The following is a 14,210-nucleotide window of genomic DNA, read 5'->3' on the forward strand; positions in this document are numbered from 1 at the left end:
CCGTCCACACACTGAGTCTCAACAACACATGTGGCTTTTTCCTCCTCTCCAATATTCCTCATGTCTTCAAAGTGAGTGAAATATTTTGGAGACCTTCTCTCTCTTCCTCCTCTTCCCCTATTCCATGCACCCTTCTATTTCCATCAGGCCTTCGCTGTGAGCATAAAGGGCAAGGACGGACAATCACACATTGTCTCGCTCTCTCCTTCCCTCCCTCTCTTCTCTCCATGGTTAGGAGTTTGCTCTGACAGACATATTTGTGTGATACACACATCAACCCCTGGAGCCTCTGGGGCGTGGGGCTGTTGGCTTGAGGCCTCAGCTGAGACAGTGTGGGACGCTACATGAAAGCCTCCTGTCATTCTTTCCCAAAACAATAACGTCTTGTGGCCTTGCTCTTTGCTCATTGTCACCCGCTCTCGAACGGGAACAATACCTTCAAGCATTTGCTGTTATGAGAAATAAATACAACACCAGGGCTCTATCTAGTTCTCCTATAGGCCAGAGGAGGATGGTGGGAGGAGCTAAAGGAGGACGGGCTCATTGTAATGACTTGAATGGAAATGATGGAACGGAGTCAAACATGTTGTTTCAATGTGCTTGACGTGTTCGGTACCATTCCATTTATTCCATTCCAGCCATTACAATGAGCCTGTCCTCCTATAGTTCATCCCACCAGCCCCCTGCTATGTTTATAATCTCAGGATTTACAAGTAAAACACACACACAGAACACTACTGCAACTTTCACTCTCAGACCAGACCTGTCCGTGAATGATGACACACACACCAGGGTTCTCCCCAGGTATTTTTTTTAACAAGGTGCTGCTGCTGTGGGGTGGGGGATAATCTGGTCCTGGTTTCAGTGTCATTCTACTCTCTAAAACCACCTGTTCCCCCAGAGCCCTAGAATTACAATAACAATCAGAGGAGAGGAGGAGCAGCCACATTCCTGCTGTCTGGACCGCTGTGGAACAACCTGGCCTCACAACCCACTTAGAAAATCAGGTCAGAACACATAGACACACTAAAAAAACAGACACAAAATACAAACACATTGACATATGGCACACACACTCCCACAGGAAACCCACAGACACAACTTACTCACACCACTCTGTGATTCAGACCTAAATTGGGACAGTGATACATCTGACATTTGAGGCCCGGGAAGGTCTTTCCAGGCAGAATGACTTACTTTTAAAGGAATCTAGTTTTTCTGGGAGGTCCTCCTCATCCCGGTATTTCTGGTCTTCCATGTATTCCTGAGGAGAGAGGAAGAGGGGAGAAGCTGAGTCTGAGAGCCCATCAGAAAAACAGGTCTAACATGGTATCAGATTCACAACATTTTACTATCATGGCTACATCTCAATTATCTCTCCTTCCTCCCACATGTGCACTTAGTCATTCCCTTTCAGTGAAGGGAAGTGAACATCACATGCCTCCACCAATCCAATGCTTTTTCGATTGGTGGGAAGTAGTGAACGAGTGTAAACTTCAGGTGCAATGAAATATTACTGGGACGCACCCATGTCATTTACACTCTTCAATGGAGAGGTTACAGTATCCACAGTTGAAGTTGGACGTTTACATACACTTAGGTTGTAGTCATGAAAACTATAGTTTTGGCAAGTCAACTGACATCTACTTTGTGCATGACACAATACATTTTTTCAACAATTGTTTACAGACAGATTATTTCACTTATAATTCACTGTATCACAATTCCAGTGGGTCAGAAGTTTACATACACTAAGTTGACTGTGCCTTTTAACAGATTGGAAAATTCCAGAAAATGATGTCATGGCTTTAGAAGCTTCTGATAGGCTAATTGGCATCATTTGAGTCATCTGGAGGATGTACCTGTGGATGTATTTCAAGGCCTACCTTCAAACTCAGTGCCTCTATGCTTGACATCATGGGAAAATCAAAAGAAATCAGCCAAGAACTCAGAATTATTATTATTCTTTTTTTAAACCTCCACAAGTCTGGTTCCTCCTTGGGAGCAATTTCCAAACGCCTGAAGGTACCACGTTCATCTGTACAAACAATAGTACGCAAGTATAAACACCATGGGACCACGCAGCCGTCAAACCGCTCAGGAAGGAGACGAGTTCTGTCTCCTAGAGATGAACGTACTTTGGTGCGAAAAGTGCAAATCAATCCCAGAGCAACAGCAAAGGACCTTGTGAAGATGCTGGAGGAAACAGGTACAAAAGTGTCTATGTCCACAGTAAAACAAGTCCTATATCGACATAACCTGAAAGGCCACTCAGAAAGGAAGAAGCCACTGCTCCAAAATCGCCATAACAAAAGCCAGAATACGGTTTGCAACTGCACATGGGGACAAAGATCATACTTTTTGGAGAAATGTCCTCTGGTCTGATGAAACAAAAATATAGCTGTTTGGCCATAATGACCATCGTTATGTTTGGAGGAAAAAGGGGGAGGCTTGCAAGCCGAAAAACACCATCCCAACCGTCAAGCACGGGGGTGGCAGCATCATGTTGTGGGGGTACTTTGCTGCAGGAAGGACTGGTGCACTTCACAAAATAGATGGCATCATGAGGTAGGAAAATTATGTGGATATATTGAAGCAACATCTCAAGACATCAGTCAGGAAGTTAAAGCATGGTCGAAAATGGGTCTTCCAAATGGACAATGACCCCAAGCATACTTCCAAAGTTGTGGCAAAATGGCTTAAGGACAACAAAGTCAAGGTATTGGAGTGGCCATCACAAAGCCCTGACCTCAATCCTATAGAAAATTTGTGCGCAGAACAGAAATAGCGTGTGCGAGCAAGGAGGCCTACAAACCTGACTCAGTTACACCAGCTCTGTCAGGAGGAATGGACCAAAATTCACCCAACGTATTGTGGGAAGCTTATGGAAGGCTACCCAAAACGTTTGACCCAAATTAAACAAGTTAAAGGCAATACTACCAAATACTAATTGAGTGTATGTAAACTTCTGACAGACTGGGAATGTGATAAAAGAAATAAAAGCTGAAATAAATCTCTACTATTATTTTGACATGTCACATTCTTAAAATAAAGTGGTGATCCTAACTGACCCAAAGACAGGGAATTTTACTTGGATTAAATGTCAGGAATTGTGAAAAACTGAGTTTAACCTCTCTAGCGTGTGTGGGACGCTACCGTCACACCTGGCCAACATCCAGTGAAATTGCAGAGCGCCAAATTCAAAAACAGAAATACTCATAAAAATTCATAAAACATACGTGTTATACATCGGTTTAAAGATTAACTTCTTGTTAATCCAACCACGGTGTCAGATTTCAAAAAGGCTTTACAGCGAAAGCATACCATGCGATTATCTGAGAACAGCACCCAGCAGACAAATCATTACAAACAGTTACCAGCCAAGTAGAGTTACACAAGTCAGAAATAGTGATAAAATGAATCACTTACCTTTGATGATCTTCGTATGGTTGCACTCACAATACTCCCATTTACTCAAATGTTCGTTTTGTTCGATAAAGTCCCTCTTTATATCCAAAAACCTCAGTTTTGTTCAGTAATCCACAGGCTCAAAGGCAGTCACAACAGACAGACGAAAAATTTGAAAAGTATCAGTAAAGTTCGTAGAAACATGTCAAACAATGTTTATAATCAATCCTCAGGTTGTTTTTAGTAATAACATTTCAACCGGACAAAAGCTTCGTAAAAATAAAACAAGAAAGGCGTGCTCTCGGTCGCATGAAAAACCTCTGGGACACTGAATGGTCCACTCATTCAAAGTGGTCTTACTCCCTCATTTTTCAGAATACAAGCCTGAAACAATTTCTAAAGACTGTTGACATCTAGTGGAAGCCATAGGAAGTGCAATTTGAGTTCTAAGTCAATGGATACTGTAATGGCATTCAATAGAAAACTACAAACATAAAAAAAATCCCACTTCCTGGATGGATTTTTTTCAGGTTTTCGCCTGTCATATTAGTTCTGTTATACTCACAGACATTATTTTAACAGTTTTGGAAACTTTAGTGTTTTCTATCCAAATTTACCAATTATATGCATATCCTAGCTTCTGGGCCTGAGTAGCAGGCAGTTTACTTTGGGTGTGCTTTTCATCCGGAGGTGAAAATAGTGCCCCCTACCCTAATGAAGTTAAATGTATTTGGCTAAGGTGTATGTAAACTTCTGACTTCAACTGTAGTTCAATGTATTTGAAAGAGGTTTCAATGTGTCAGAAACTTGAGAGTGAATTAGCCCACCTACAACACAAACAATGATATCATCTCCACCACAAAGATGTCCTCTAACAGTTATTTTATCTTGGTAAAATGGAACAACCTACAAGGATGTAGGAAGGCTGCCAGAAACGCCCAGAGAAGTTATAATGAAAAGGAATGGAGTAACCAGCCATGTGAGACCAATTCCTAATTTTTGTATTTACCCAGTAGGTTGACTGAGAACACATTCTCATTTACAACAACAACCTAAAATCAAATCAAATTGTATAGGTCACATACACATATTAAGCATATGTTATTGCGGGTGTAGCGAAATGCTTGTGCAGTAGTATCTAACAATTCACAACAATAAACACAAATCTAAAAGTAAAAGATTTAAGAAAAATATAAATATTAGATCGAGCAATATCGGAGTGGCATTGACTAAAATACAGTTGAATAGAATACAGTATACACATATTAGATGAATAAAGCAGTATGTAAACATTATTAAAGTGACTAGTGTTCCATTATTAATGTGACCAGTGATTCCAAGTCTATGTATATAGGGCAGCAGCCTCTAAGGGACAGGGTTGTATAACCGGGTAGAAGCCGGCTATTTAACAGTCTGATGGCCTTGAGATAGAAGCTGTTTTTCAGTCTCTAGGTCCCAGCTTTGATGCAACTGTACTGACCTTGCCTTCTGGATGATAGCGGGGTGAACAGGCCGTGGCTCGGTTGGTTGATGTCCATGATGATCTTTTTGGCCTTCCTGTGACAATGGGTGCTGTAAGTGTCCTGGAGGGCAGGTAGTTTGCCTCCTGTGATCTGTTGAGCAGACCGCACCACCGTCTGGCGAGCCCTGGTTGTGAGCGGTGCAGTTGCCGTACCAAGCGGTGATACAGCCCGACAGGATGCTCTCAATTGTACATCTGTAAAAGTTTGTAGGCTGTCTCGTCATTGTTGGTAATCAGGCCTACTACTGTTGTGTCGTCCGCAAACTTGATGATTGAATTGGAGGCGTTCGTGACCACGTAGTCATGGGTGAACAGGGAGTACAGGAACGAAGCGGGGGTGTTGTTTCCTACCTTCATCACCTGGGGGCGGCCAGTCAGGAAGTCCAGGACGATGTTGCACAGGGCGGGGTTCAGACCCAGGACCCCGAGCTTAATGATAAGCCTGTACTATGGTGTTGAATGCTGAGCTATAGACAATGAACTGCATTCTTACATAGGTATTCATCTTGTCCAGAGGGGATAGTGCAGTGTGCAATGTGATGACGATTGCATCGTCTGTGGATCTATTGGGGCGGTAAGCAAATTCAAGTGGGTCTAGGGTGTCAGGTAAGGTAGAGGTGATATGATCCTTAACTAGCCTCTCAAAGCACTTCATAATGACAGAAGTGAGTGCTACGGGGCGAGAGTCATTTAGTTCAGATACCTTTGCTTTCTTGGGTACAGGAACAATGGTGGACATCTTGAAGCAAGTGGGGTCAGCAGATTGGGATGGGGAGAGATTGAATATGTCTGTAAACACTTCAGCCAGCTGATCTGCACATGCAGACCAGCATGAGCAGACCAGGACGTGGATAGGGATGCCGTCTGGGCCGGCAGCCTTGCAAGGGTTAACACGCTTAAATGTCTTACTCACGTCGGCCACGGAGAAGGAGAGCCCAGAGTCCTTGGTAGTGTGCCGCGTCGGTTGCACTGTGTTATCTTCAAAGCGGGCGAAGGTGTTTAGCTTGTCCGGAAGCAAGATGTTGGTGTCCACGACGTGGCTGTATTTCCCTTTGTAATCCGCGATTGTCTGTTGACCCTGCCACATACGTCTCGTGTCTGAGCCGTTGAATTGCGACTCCACTTTGTCTCTGTACTGATGTTTTTCCTGATTGATTGCCGTACGGAGGGAGTACCTACACTGTTTGAATTCGGCCATATTCCCAGTCACTTTGCCATGGTTAATTGCGGTGTTTCGCCCTTTCAGTTTTGCATGAATGCTGCCATCTATCCACAGTTTCTGGTATGGGTATGTTTTAGTAGTCACAGTGGGAACAACATCCCTTATACCAGGGGTTCTTAAACTTTTTCAGCTTGGGACCCAAATGAGAATTTCTGTGTTTTCCTGGGACGCAAGCTTAGAAAAATATGCAACTATACATAAATATCGGTACATTTCATTGCCCTTATGCCTAAAACAAATGCAATACAGACAAAAACAAATAACAATGAAGTTAAATATCTATATACATATTTATTTATGTTTATTTCCCCCCATTAAAAACACTCGTACATATCTGTCTAGGTTGGAACTGTTGCTGTTAAAATACAATAAATAATTTTCATTCTGAACTGGAATAAACTGATTGATCACATCACACAGATGTAGACCAGAAAACACACACAGTCCTAATGAGAGCATGTCTATTCTGGGCTCCGATTTTGACAGTGTAACACTGAGGTCATGCTCAGCCTTGAAACTGTTTCTGTACTTGTTTTTTAAGTATGTCAGAGTTGAGAACCCTGACTCGCATAGGTATGTGGTGCCAAACTGGACCAGAACATCTACTGCTTTCTCAGTGAGGCAGGAGACCGCTTCCTGCTGTAGATGAGCAACCCAGAACTGTGTGAGTGTGTTTGCCTCAAAAAGCATTTTGCTTCAATCAGTTTATTCCAGTTAAGAATACACATTATTATTGTATTTTAACAGCAACAGTTCCAACCTAGACTAGTTTTCAACAATAATTTCTACAGTAAGATATACAGTAAGCCTGATCATTTTTCATCTTAATCTGTACTGTTACTAGGGTAGCTAGCTTGCTTTGGCGAATGTTAGCTTTTAGCTGTGTAGAAGGCCATGGGATTGTTTGAAAGAGAAACTCACATCTACTAATATGAGAGTTAGTTAGTACTCCGATATTTCTGCTTATCATCTGTTATAAAATGACAACAATGCCTTGCTAGCTGACTTACTTTTTCACGTTTGAAGCACTGTTTCCTGAAGCATTCTGCACTGTTCTGAAAGTACTCCCTGGGTTTACCATCATGCTGTGGATGTTGGGTCAGGACGTGTCATTTTATTAATTTGATCGTTATGAGAGACTCATTACTAAGCACTTCCCCATACAAAACACATTGTGGGCGCTCCTTGTTATAAGTTTGTATGAAAGAGAGAGAAACTCATCGCTGTATAAGCGTTTAATGACAATTGAGCTCAGTCAGAACTTCAGGCTCGCATGAGTCCATTTCATGACAGCGGTGAGTGATGGCGAGTGGGAATAACAAGACAGCGCTGCATTGTGTGTCGCGGAGTGATCTTCACAAAAACTGCAGAAAAAAAGATCCGGTAAACCGCGAAGCACACGGGCATCTCCCTCTCACACTCGCGCAGCTGCCAAACTGAGCAGAGACCACTTCTAAGCAGAGATCGCACTGAACAGAGAGCGCAGATGCACTTGGCCAAATCAATTCCAGTAATTAATGAAACAATTATACATTTACTCTGACACGTTGCGACCCACCATTAAGAGGTCGCGACCCATACTTTAAGAAAGGCTGCCCTATACACTTCTTGATGAACTCATTCACCGTATCCATGTATTCGTCAATGTTATTCCTGGAACATATCCCAGTCCGCGTGATCAAAACAATCTTGAAGCATGGATTCTGATTGATCAGACCAGTGTTGAATAGACCTAAGCATTCCTGTTTGAGTTTCTGCCTATAGGAAGGAACGAGCAAAATGGAGTCCTGGTAAGATTTGCTTAAGGTTAAGGGAGGTTGGGGGTGGGTCTTGTAGGCATCCCGGAAGTTTGAGTAGCAGTGGTCCAATGTTTTCCAGAGCGAGTACTACAGTCAATCTGTTGGTAGAACTTCGGTAGCGTTTTCCTGATATGCTTTGTTAAAATCCCCAGCTACAATAAATACGGCCTCAGGATATATGGTTTCCAGTTTGCATAAAGTCCAGTGTAGTTCTTTGAGGGCCGTCGTAGTATAGGCTTGAGGGGGAATCGAAGATAATTCTCTTGGGATGTAATATGGTCGGCATTTGATTGTGAAGTATTCAAGGTCGGATGAACAAAAGGACTTGAGTTTCTGTATATTATCACAATCACACCATAAATAGTTAATCATGAAACATACACTCCCGCCTTTCTTCTTCCCGGAGAGTTTTTATTCCTGTCTGCGCGATGTACTGAGAACCCAGCTGGCTGTATGGACCGGGACAGTATATCCCAAGAAAACCCTGTTTCCGTTAAACAGAGTATGCTACAATCCCTGATGTCTCTCTGGAAGGAGAGCCTTGCCCTGAGCTCGTGTACTTTGTTATCCAGAGACTGAATATTATCGAATAATATACTCGGAAGCGGTGGATGTTGTGCACGCCTCCTGAGTCGGACTAGAGGTCCACTCGGAATACCTCTTCTTCTCTGGCGGTGTTTTGAATGCAGCCTCTGGAATAAGTTCAATTGCCCTCTGGGGTACGAACAATGGATCCAATTTGGGAAAGTCGTATTCCTGGCCGTAATGCTGGTGAGTTACCACCGGTCTGATATCCAAAAGTTATTTCCATCTGTATGAAATCACACACGAAAAATGTTAATAATGCAAAGTTGCTTAGGAGCATAGCTTCCATAGAGGAGATGATTGAGAGAATTGGAAGCTGGGGATGCTTAGGTGGCCATGGATGGTATGAGGAGCAGATCGGGAATTTAGGCAGGACACCGGGGCTAACACCCCTATGATAACTGCCAAGGGATCTTTGGTGACCACAGAGTCAAGACACCGTTTAACATCCCATCCAAAAGACAGCACCCTACACAGGGCAATGTCCCTTATCACTACCCTGGGATATTTATTTTTTTAGACCAGAGGATAGAGTGCCTCCTACTAGCCCTCAAACACCACTACAAACAACATCTGGTTTCCCATCCAGGGACTGACCAGGACCAACCCTGCTTAGCTTCAGAACCAAGCCAACAGAGGTATGCATGGTGGTATGCTGCTGGCCATGCTATGTCTCTGGGGGTTTTAAAGACACAGGCTGTGTCCCAAACAGAACCCTATATAGTGCACTACTTTCGAACAAAGCCCTTATGGTCCTGGTCAAAAGTAGTGCTCTATATATGGAATAGGGTGCCATTTGGGACTCACACAGTGTGTGTTTCTTCCTGTGCTATAGAGCTCATTAAAGTGGGACATGAGAATGACTCTGATACCGGAGTCAGTAAAGAAAGGCAGGCAGCCATTGTGACTGTTCAGGTGTAGCTCAGTAATGTGGTCCTGTATGGTGCGTTCATTACCAGGGTTGTGGGTTCAATTCCCAGGGCCAACCATATACAAAATATATACACACGCATGACTGTTAAAGCCACATGTCGTCGGAGGCTCCGTGTGATATAATGGCGGATCCTCCAGAGGCACGCTAGAGGCTAAATTGAGCTCAGCATCACCGTGCACCCCCTAAATTTTGTAACAATGCGGGCCGGTAGGTCCTGTATAAACACACTCACTTCCTTGACAACTTCCTTCTCAGACGCTTTGGATAAAAGAGTCTGCTAAATGGAATATATTATAGAATATGAAGAGACATTTGATGCCTGAAGAGGTGTTAGTACAGAACGTGTGTGTGAGTGGGAGAAAAAGGGTTATAAAGAGTGTTTGTCTGAGTGGTAGAGCATGAAATTGTAGGTGAATATGAGAATCAGCATTACAGGCAACCTCTCAAGGACAGCAGCACGATTCAGTGGGTCTGACTCATCACTGCAACAAACACGCACACAATATTATTAGCAACAGTGTTTCCCTATATTCTTTTCGGGGCGCTCCTCCACTGCTAAAATCGTTGCCGCCACTCAAACAATATGATTTCAAAAAACAAATAAAACTAAAGTGATAGATACTGTACACACACACACAAATAACGTTTTTAATCATATTTTTGGAGCGGCGTAAACGATTTAGCATTGACAGACCACCCCTAAATTAATAAGGGAAACTCTCTGAACATTGAACGTAGGGCTTTAACGATTCAAACGTTTAAGACTGCATCGGACCGCGGACCCTAAACCGAACAGCCCTAGTCAAACTGAGCAATGTGCCCGGCTTCGCGCACTGTGCCTGGCTTCGCGAGGTAGGCGGCCTGTTCCTGATCTTGCACATCTGCGCCACTCGGGAGCCAAAGCTCTGACAAGCGTTTTCAACTCGCTATTTTCATTTGAGGTTTGGTTCAACAGAATCGGTCAAATGGACACCAAAACACATTGAGACAATATTTTACTGTAGTAGAGCAGTTCACTTTTTTAACAATACCCGTTGTATGTCTCAACTACACAAATTGCACGCAGAGCAGACTACTAAAAACGACAGTATCAATGAACATTGATTCTAAAAAATGAATGCTCAGTTTGTCATGCGTGGAATTGGGGTACCCACGTACCGCTAGCAGCATTTTAGCCAAAGACCGTTATAAAACAGACTAGCTGTCTAGTCTGTTTTATACATGTGCAATAAGCATAAAACACAATTATATAATGAATTGCCAATTCGTTCTCATTCTGAAAAATAAGGTAGGCCAATTGATTTCAACATCTGAACAAAGTGGACAGGCTAACATGCTTTTCAAACAGTTGGAGACAGACAGAAAGGTGTGTTCATAACATCTGAACTGTTCAACCTTGTTAGCTAGCAAATAGATCCAAGTTCGCTAAACTTGAAATATTAAGATTAGCTGGGTAATCACTAGCACGTGGGCTTGAGAAATTGTTGACGAGATGTGTCAATTTTCTATAGCCTAATTCCTGCTACAAGAAGTTAGTCATTATTAGAATGAGCATTATGTATGGATCTAGTTAAATTTGTAAGAAAAAAGGGAATTTTCATAGACTTGAAAGCCAGATCAGTGATTACAGTGATTATTGAAAAAAAAGCAGTTTCAACTATTTTGATAAACTCATAACATTATCATTTGGTCTTATGGTTGTGGAAGGCTTATATTTAGCCTAGGTATAATTTCACAAGCCCTGAATTAATTAGATTATTGCTGACTGTTTGAAATGCAGTGTATTTGACCTTAAAATCGTACAACAATGCTTAGAGAAAACATTTTTAAAAAGACAACTAAAAAAACAAAAGAAAAAAGACACACACACACACACACACACACACACACACATACATATACACACACAGTGCATTTGGAAAGTATTCAGACCCCATTTTGTTACGTTACAGCCTTATTCTAAAACTGATTAAATAAAAACATTTCCTCATCAATCTACATACAATACCCCATGATGATGAAGCAAAAACAGGTATTTAGACATTTTTGCAAATGTATTAAAAATAAAAAACAGATACCTTATTTACATAATTATTCAGACCCTTTGCTATGAGACTCGAAATTGAGCTCAGGTGCATCCTGTTTCCATTGATCATCCTTGAGATGTTTTTACAACTTGATTGGAGTCCATCTGTGGTAAATTCAGTTGATTGGACATGATTTAGAAAGGCACACACACCTGTCTATATAAGGTCCCACAGTTGACAGTGCATGTCAGAGAAAAAAACTAAGCCATGAGGTCGAAGGCATTGTCAGTAGAGCTCAGAGACAGGATTGTGTCGAGGCACAGATCTGGGAAAGGATAGCAAATAATGTCTGCAGCATTCAAGGTCCCCAAGAATAGTGTCCTCCATCATTCTTAAATGGAAAAAGTTTGGAACCACCAAGATTCTTCCTAGAGCTGGCCATCCTGCCAAATTGAGCTATCGGGGGAGAAGTGCCTAAAGTCAGGGGGGTGACCAAGAACCCGATGGTCACTCTGACAGAGCTCCAGAATTCCTCTGTGGAGATGGGAGGACCTTCCAGAAGGACAACCATCTCTGCAGCACTCCACCAATCAGGCCTTTATGGTAGAGCGGTCAGACGGAAGTCACTCCTCAGTAAAAGGCACATGACAGCCCGCTTGTAGTTCTCCAAAAGGCGCCTAAAGGACTCTGACCATGAGAAACAAGATTCTCTGGTCGATTGAAACAAAGATTGAACTCTTTGGCCTGAATGCCAAGCGTCAAGTCCAGAAGAAACCTGGGTGGTGGCAGTGTCATGCTATGGGGATGTTTATCAGCAGCAGGGTCAGGGAGACGGAAAGATGAACGGAGCAAAGAACAGAGAGATCATTGATTAAACTTGCTCCAGAGCGCTCAGGACATCAGACTGGGGGCGAAGGTTCACCTTCCAACAGAACAATGACCCTAAGCACAGAGCCAAGACTAGAGGTCGACCGATTAATCGGAATGGCCGATTAATTAGGGTCGATTTCAAGTTTTCATAACAATCGGTAATCGGTATTTTTGGCCACCGATTAGCCTATTTTTTTATTTTAAAAAGAAAATATTTATAATTTTTATTTTTTTTACACACCTTTATTTAACTAGGCAAGTCAGATTAAGAACACATTCTTATTTCAATGACGGCCTAGGAACGGGGGTTAACTGCCTTGTTCAGGGGTAATTCGGGGATTCGTTTTTGCAACTTTCCGGTTACTAGTCCAACGCTCTAACCACCTGCCTTACATTGCACTCCACGAGGAGCCTGCATGGCAGGCTGACAACTGTTACGCGAGGGAGCAAGAAGCCAAGGTAAGTTGCTAGCTAGCATTAAACTTATCTCATAAAAAACTATCAATCTTAACATAATCACTAGTTAACTACTCATGGTTGATGATATTACTAGTTTATCTAACGTGTTCTGCGTTGCATATAATCGATGCGGTGCCTGTTAATTTATCATTGAATCATAGCCTACTTCGCCAAACGGGTGTTGATTTAACAAGCGCATTTGTGAAAAAAGCACTGTCGTTGCACCAATGTACCTAACCATAAACATCAATGCCTTTCTGTAAAATCAATAAACAAGTATATATTTCTAACCTGCATATTTAGTTAATATTGCCTGCTAACATGAAATTGTGTCATATCTCTAGCGTTCATTGCACGCAGAGTCAGGGTATATGCAAGGGTTTGGGCCGCCTGGCTCGTTGCGAACTAATTTGCCAGAATTTTACGTAATTATGACATAACATTGAAGGTTGGGCAATGTAACAGGAATATTTAGACTTAGGGATGTCACCCGTTAGATAAAATACGGAACGGTTCCGTATTTCACTGACAGGAAAAAAATTTTGTTTTCGAGATGATAGTTTCCGGATTCGACCATATTAATGACCAAAGGCTTGTGTTTCTGTGTGTTATTATGTTATAATTAAGTCTATGATTTGATAGAGCAGTCTGACTGAGCGATGGTAGGTAGCAGCAGGCTCGTAAGCATTCATTCAAAACAGCACTTTCGTGCGTTTTGCCAGCAGCCCTTCGCAATGCATTGCGCTGTTTATGACTTCAACCCTATCAACTCCCAAGATGAGGCTGGTGTAACCCATGTGAAATGGCTAGCTAGTTAGCCGGGTGCGCGCGAATAGAGTTTCAAACGTCACTCGCTCTGAGACTGGGAGTGGTTGTTCCCATTGCTCTGCATGGGTAACGGTGCTTCGAGGGTGGCTGTTGTCAATGTGTTCCTGGTTTGAGCCCAGGTAGGAGCGAGGAGAGGGACGGAAGCTATACTGTTACACTGGAAATACTAAAGTGCCTATAAGAACATCCAATAGTCAAAGGTATATGAAATACAAATCGTGTAGAGAAAAATAGTCCTATAATTCCTATAATAACTACAACTTAAAACTTCTTCCCTGGGAATATTGAAGACTCATGTTAAAAGGAAACACCAGCTTTCATATGTTCTCATGTTCTGAGCAAGGAAAGTAAACGTTAGCTTTTTTACATGGCACATATTGCACTTTTACTTTCTTCTCCAACACTTTGTTTTTGCATTATTTAAACCAAATTGAACATGTTTCATTATTTACTTGAGGCTAAATTGATTTTATTAATGTATTATATTAAGTTAAAATAAGTGTTCATTCAGTATTGTTGTAATTGTCATTATTACAAATAAATATATTTTTCAAAA

At 42.1% G+C, this 14,210-nt stretch overlaps 1 protein-coding gene across 1 annotated transcript in view; it reads right to left on the reverse strand.

Moving 5' to 3' along the window:
• Positions 1 to 14,210, reverse strand: part of LOC115203858 (allograft inflammatory factor 1-like) — a 42,252-nt gene that overhangs the window by 20,658 nt on the left and 7,384 nt on the right. Inside the window, exon 3 of the mRNA XM_029768907.1 lies at positions 1,198 to 1,264. Coding sequence (XP_029624767.1) covers positions 1,198 to 1,264 — 67 coding nt within the window. The remainder of the gene's footprint in view (positions 1 to 1,197; positions 1,265 to 14,210) is intronic.

The sequence above is a fragment of the Salmo trutta genome, chromosome 12, assembly GCF_901001165.1.
Source record: "Salmo trutta chromosome 12, fSalTru1.1, whole genome shotgun sequence".
Lineage (NCBI taxonomy): Eukaryota > Metazoa > Chordata > Actinopteri > Salmoniformes > Salmonidae > Salmo > Salmo trutta.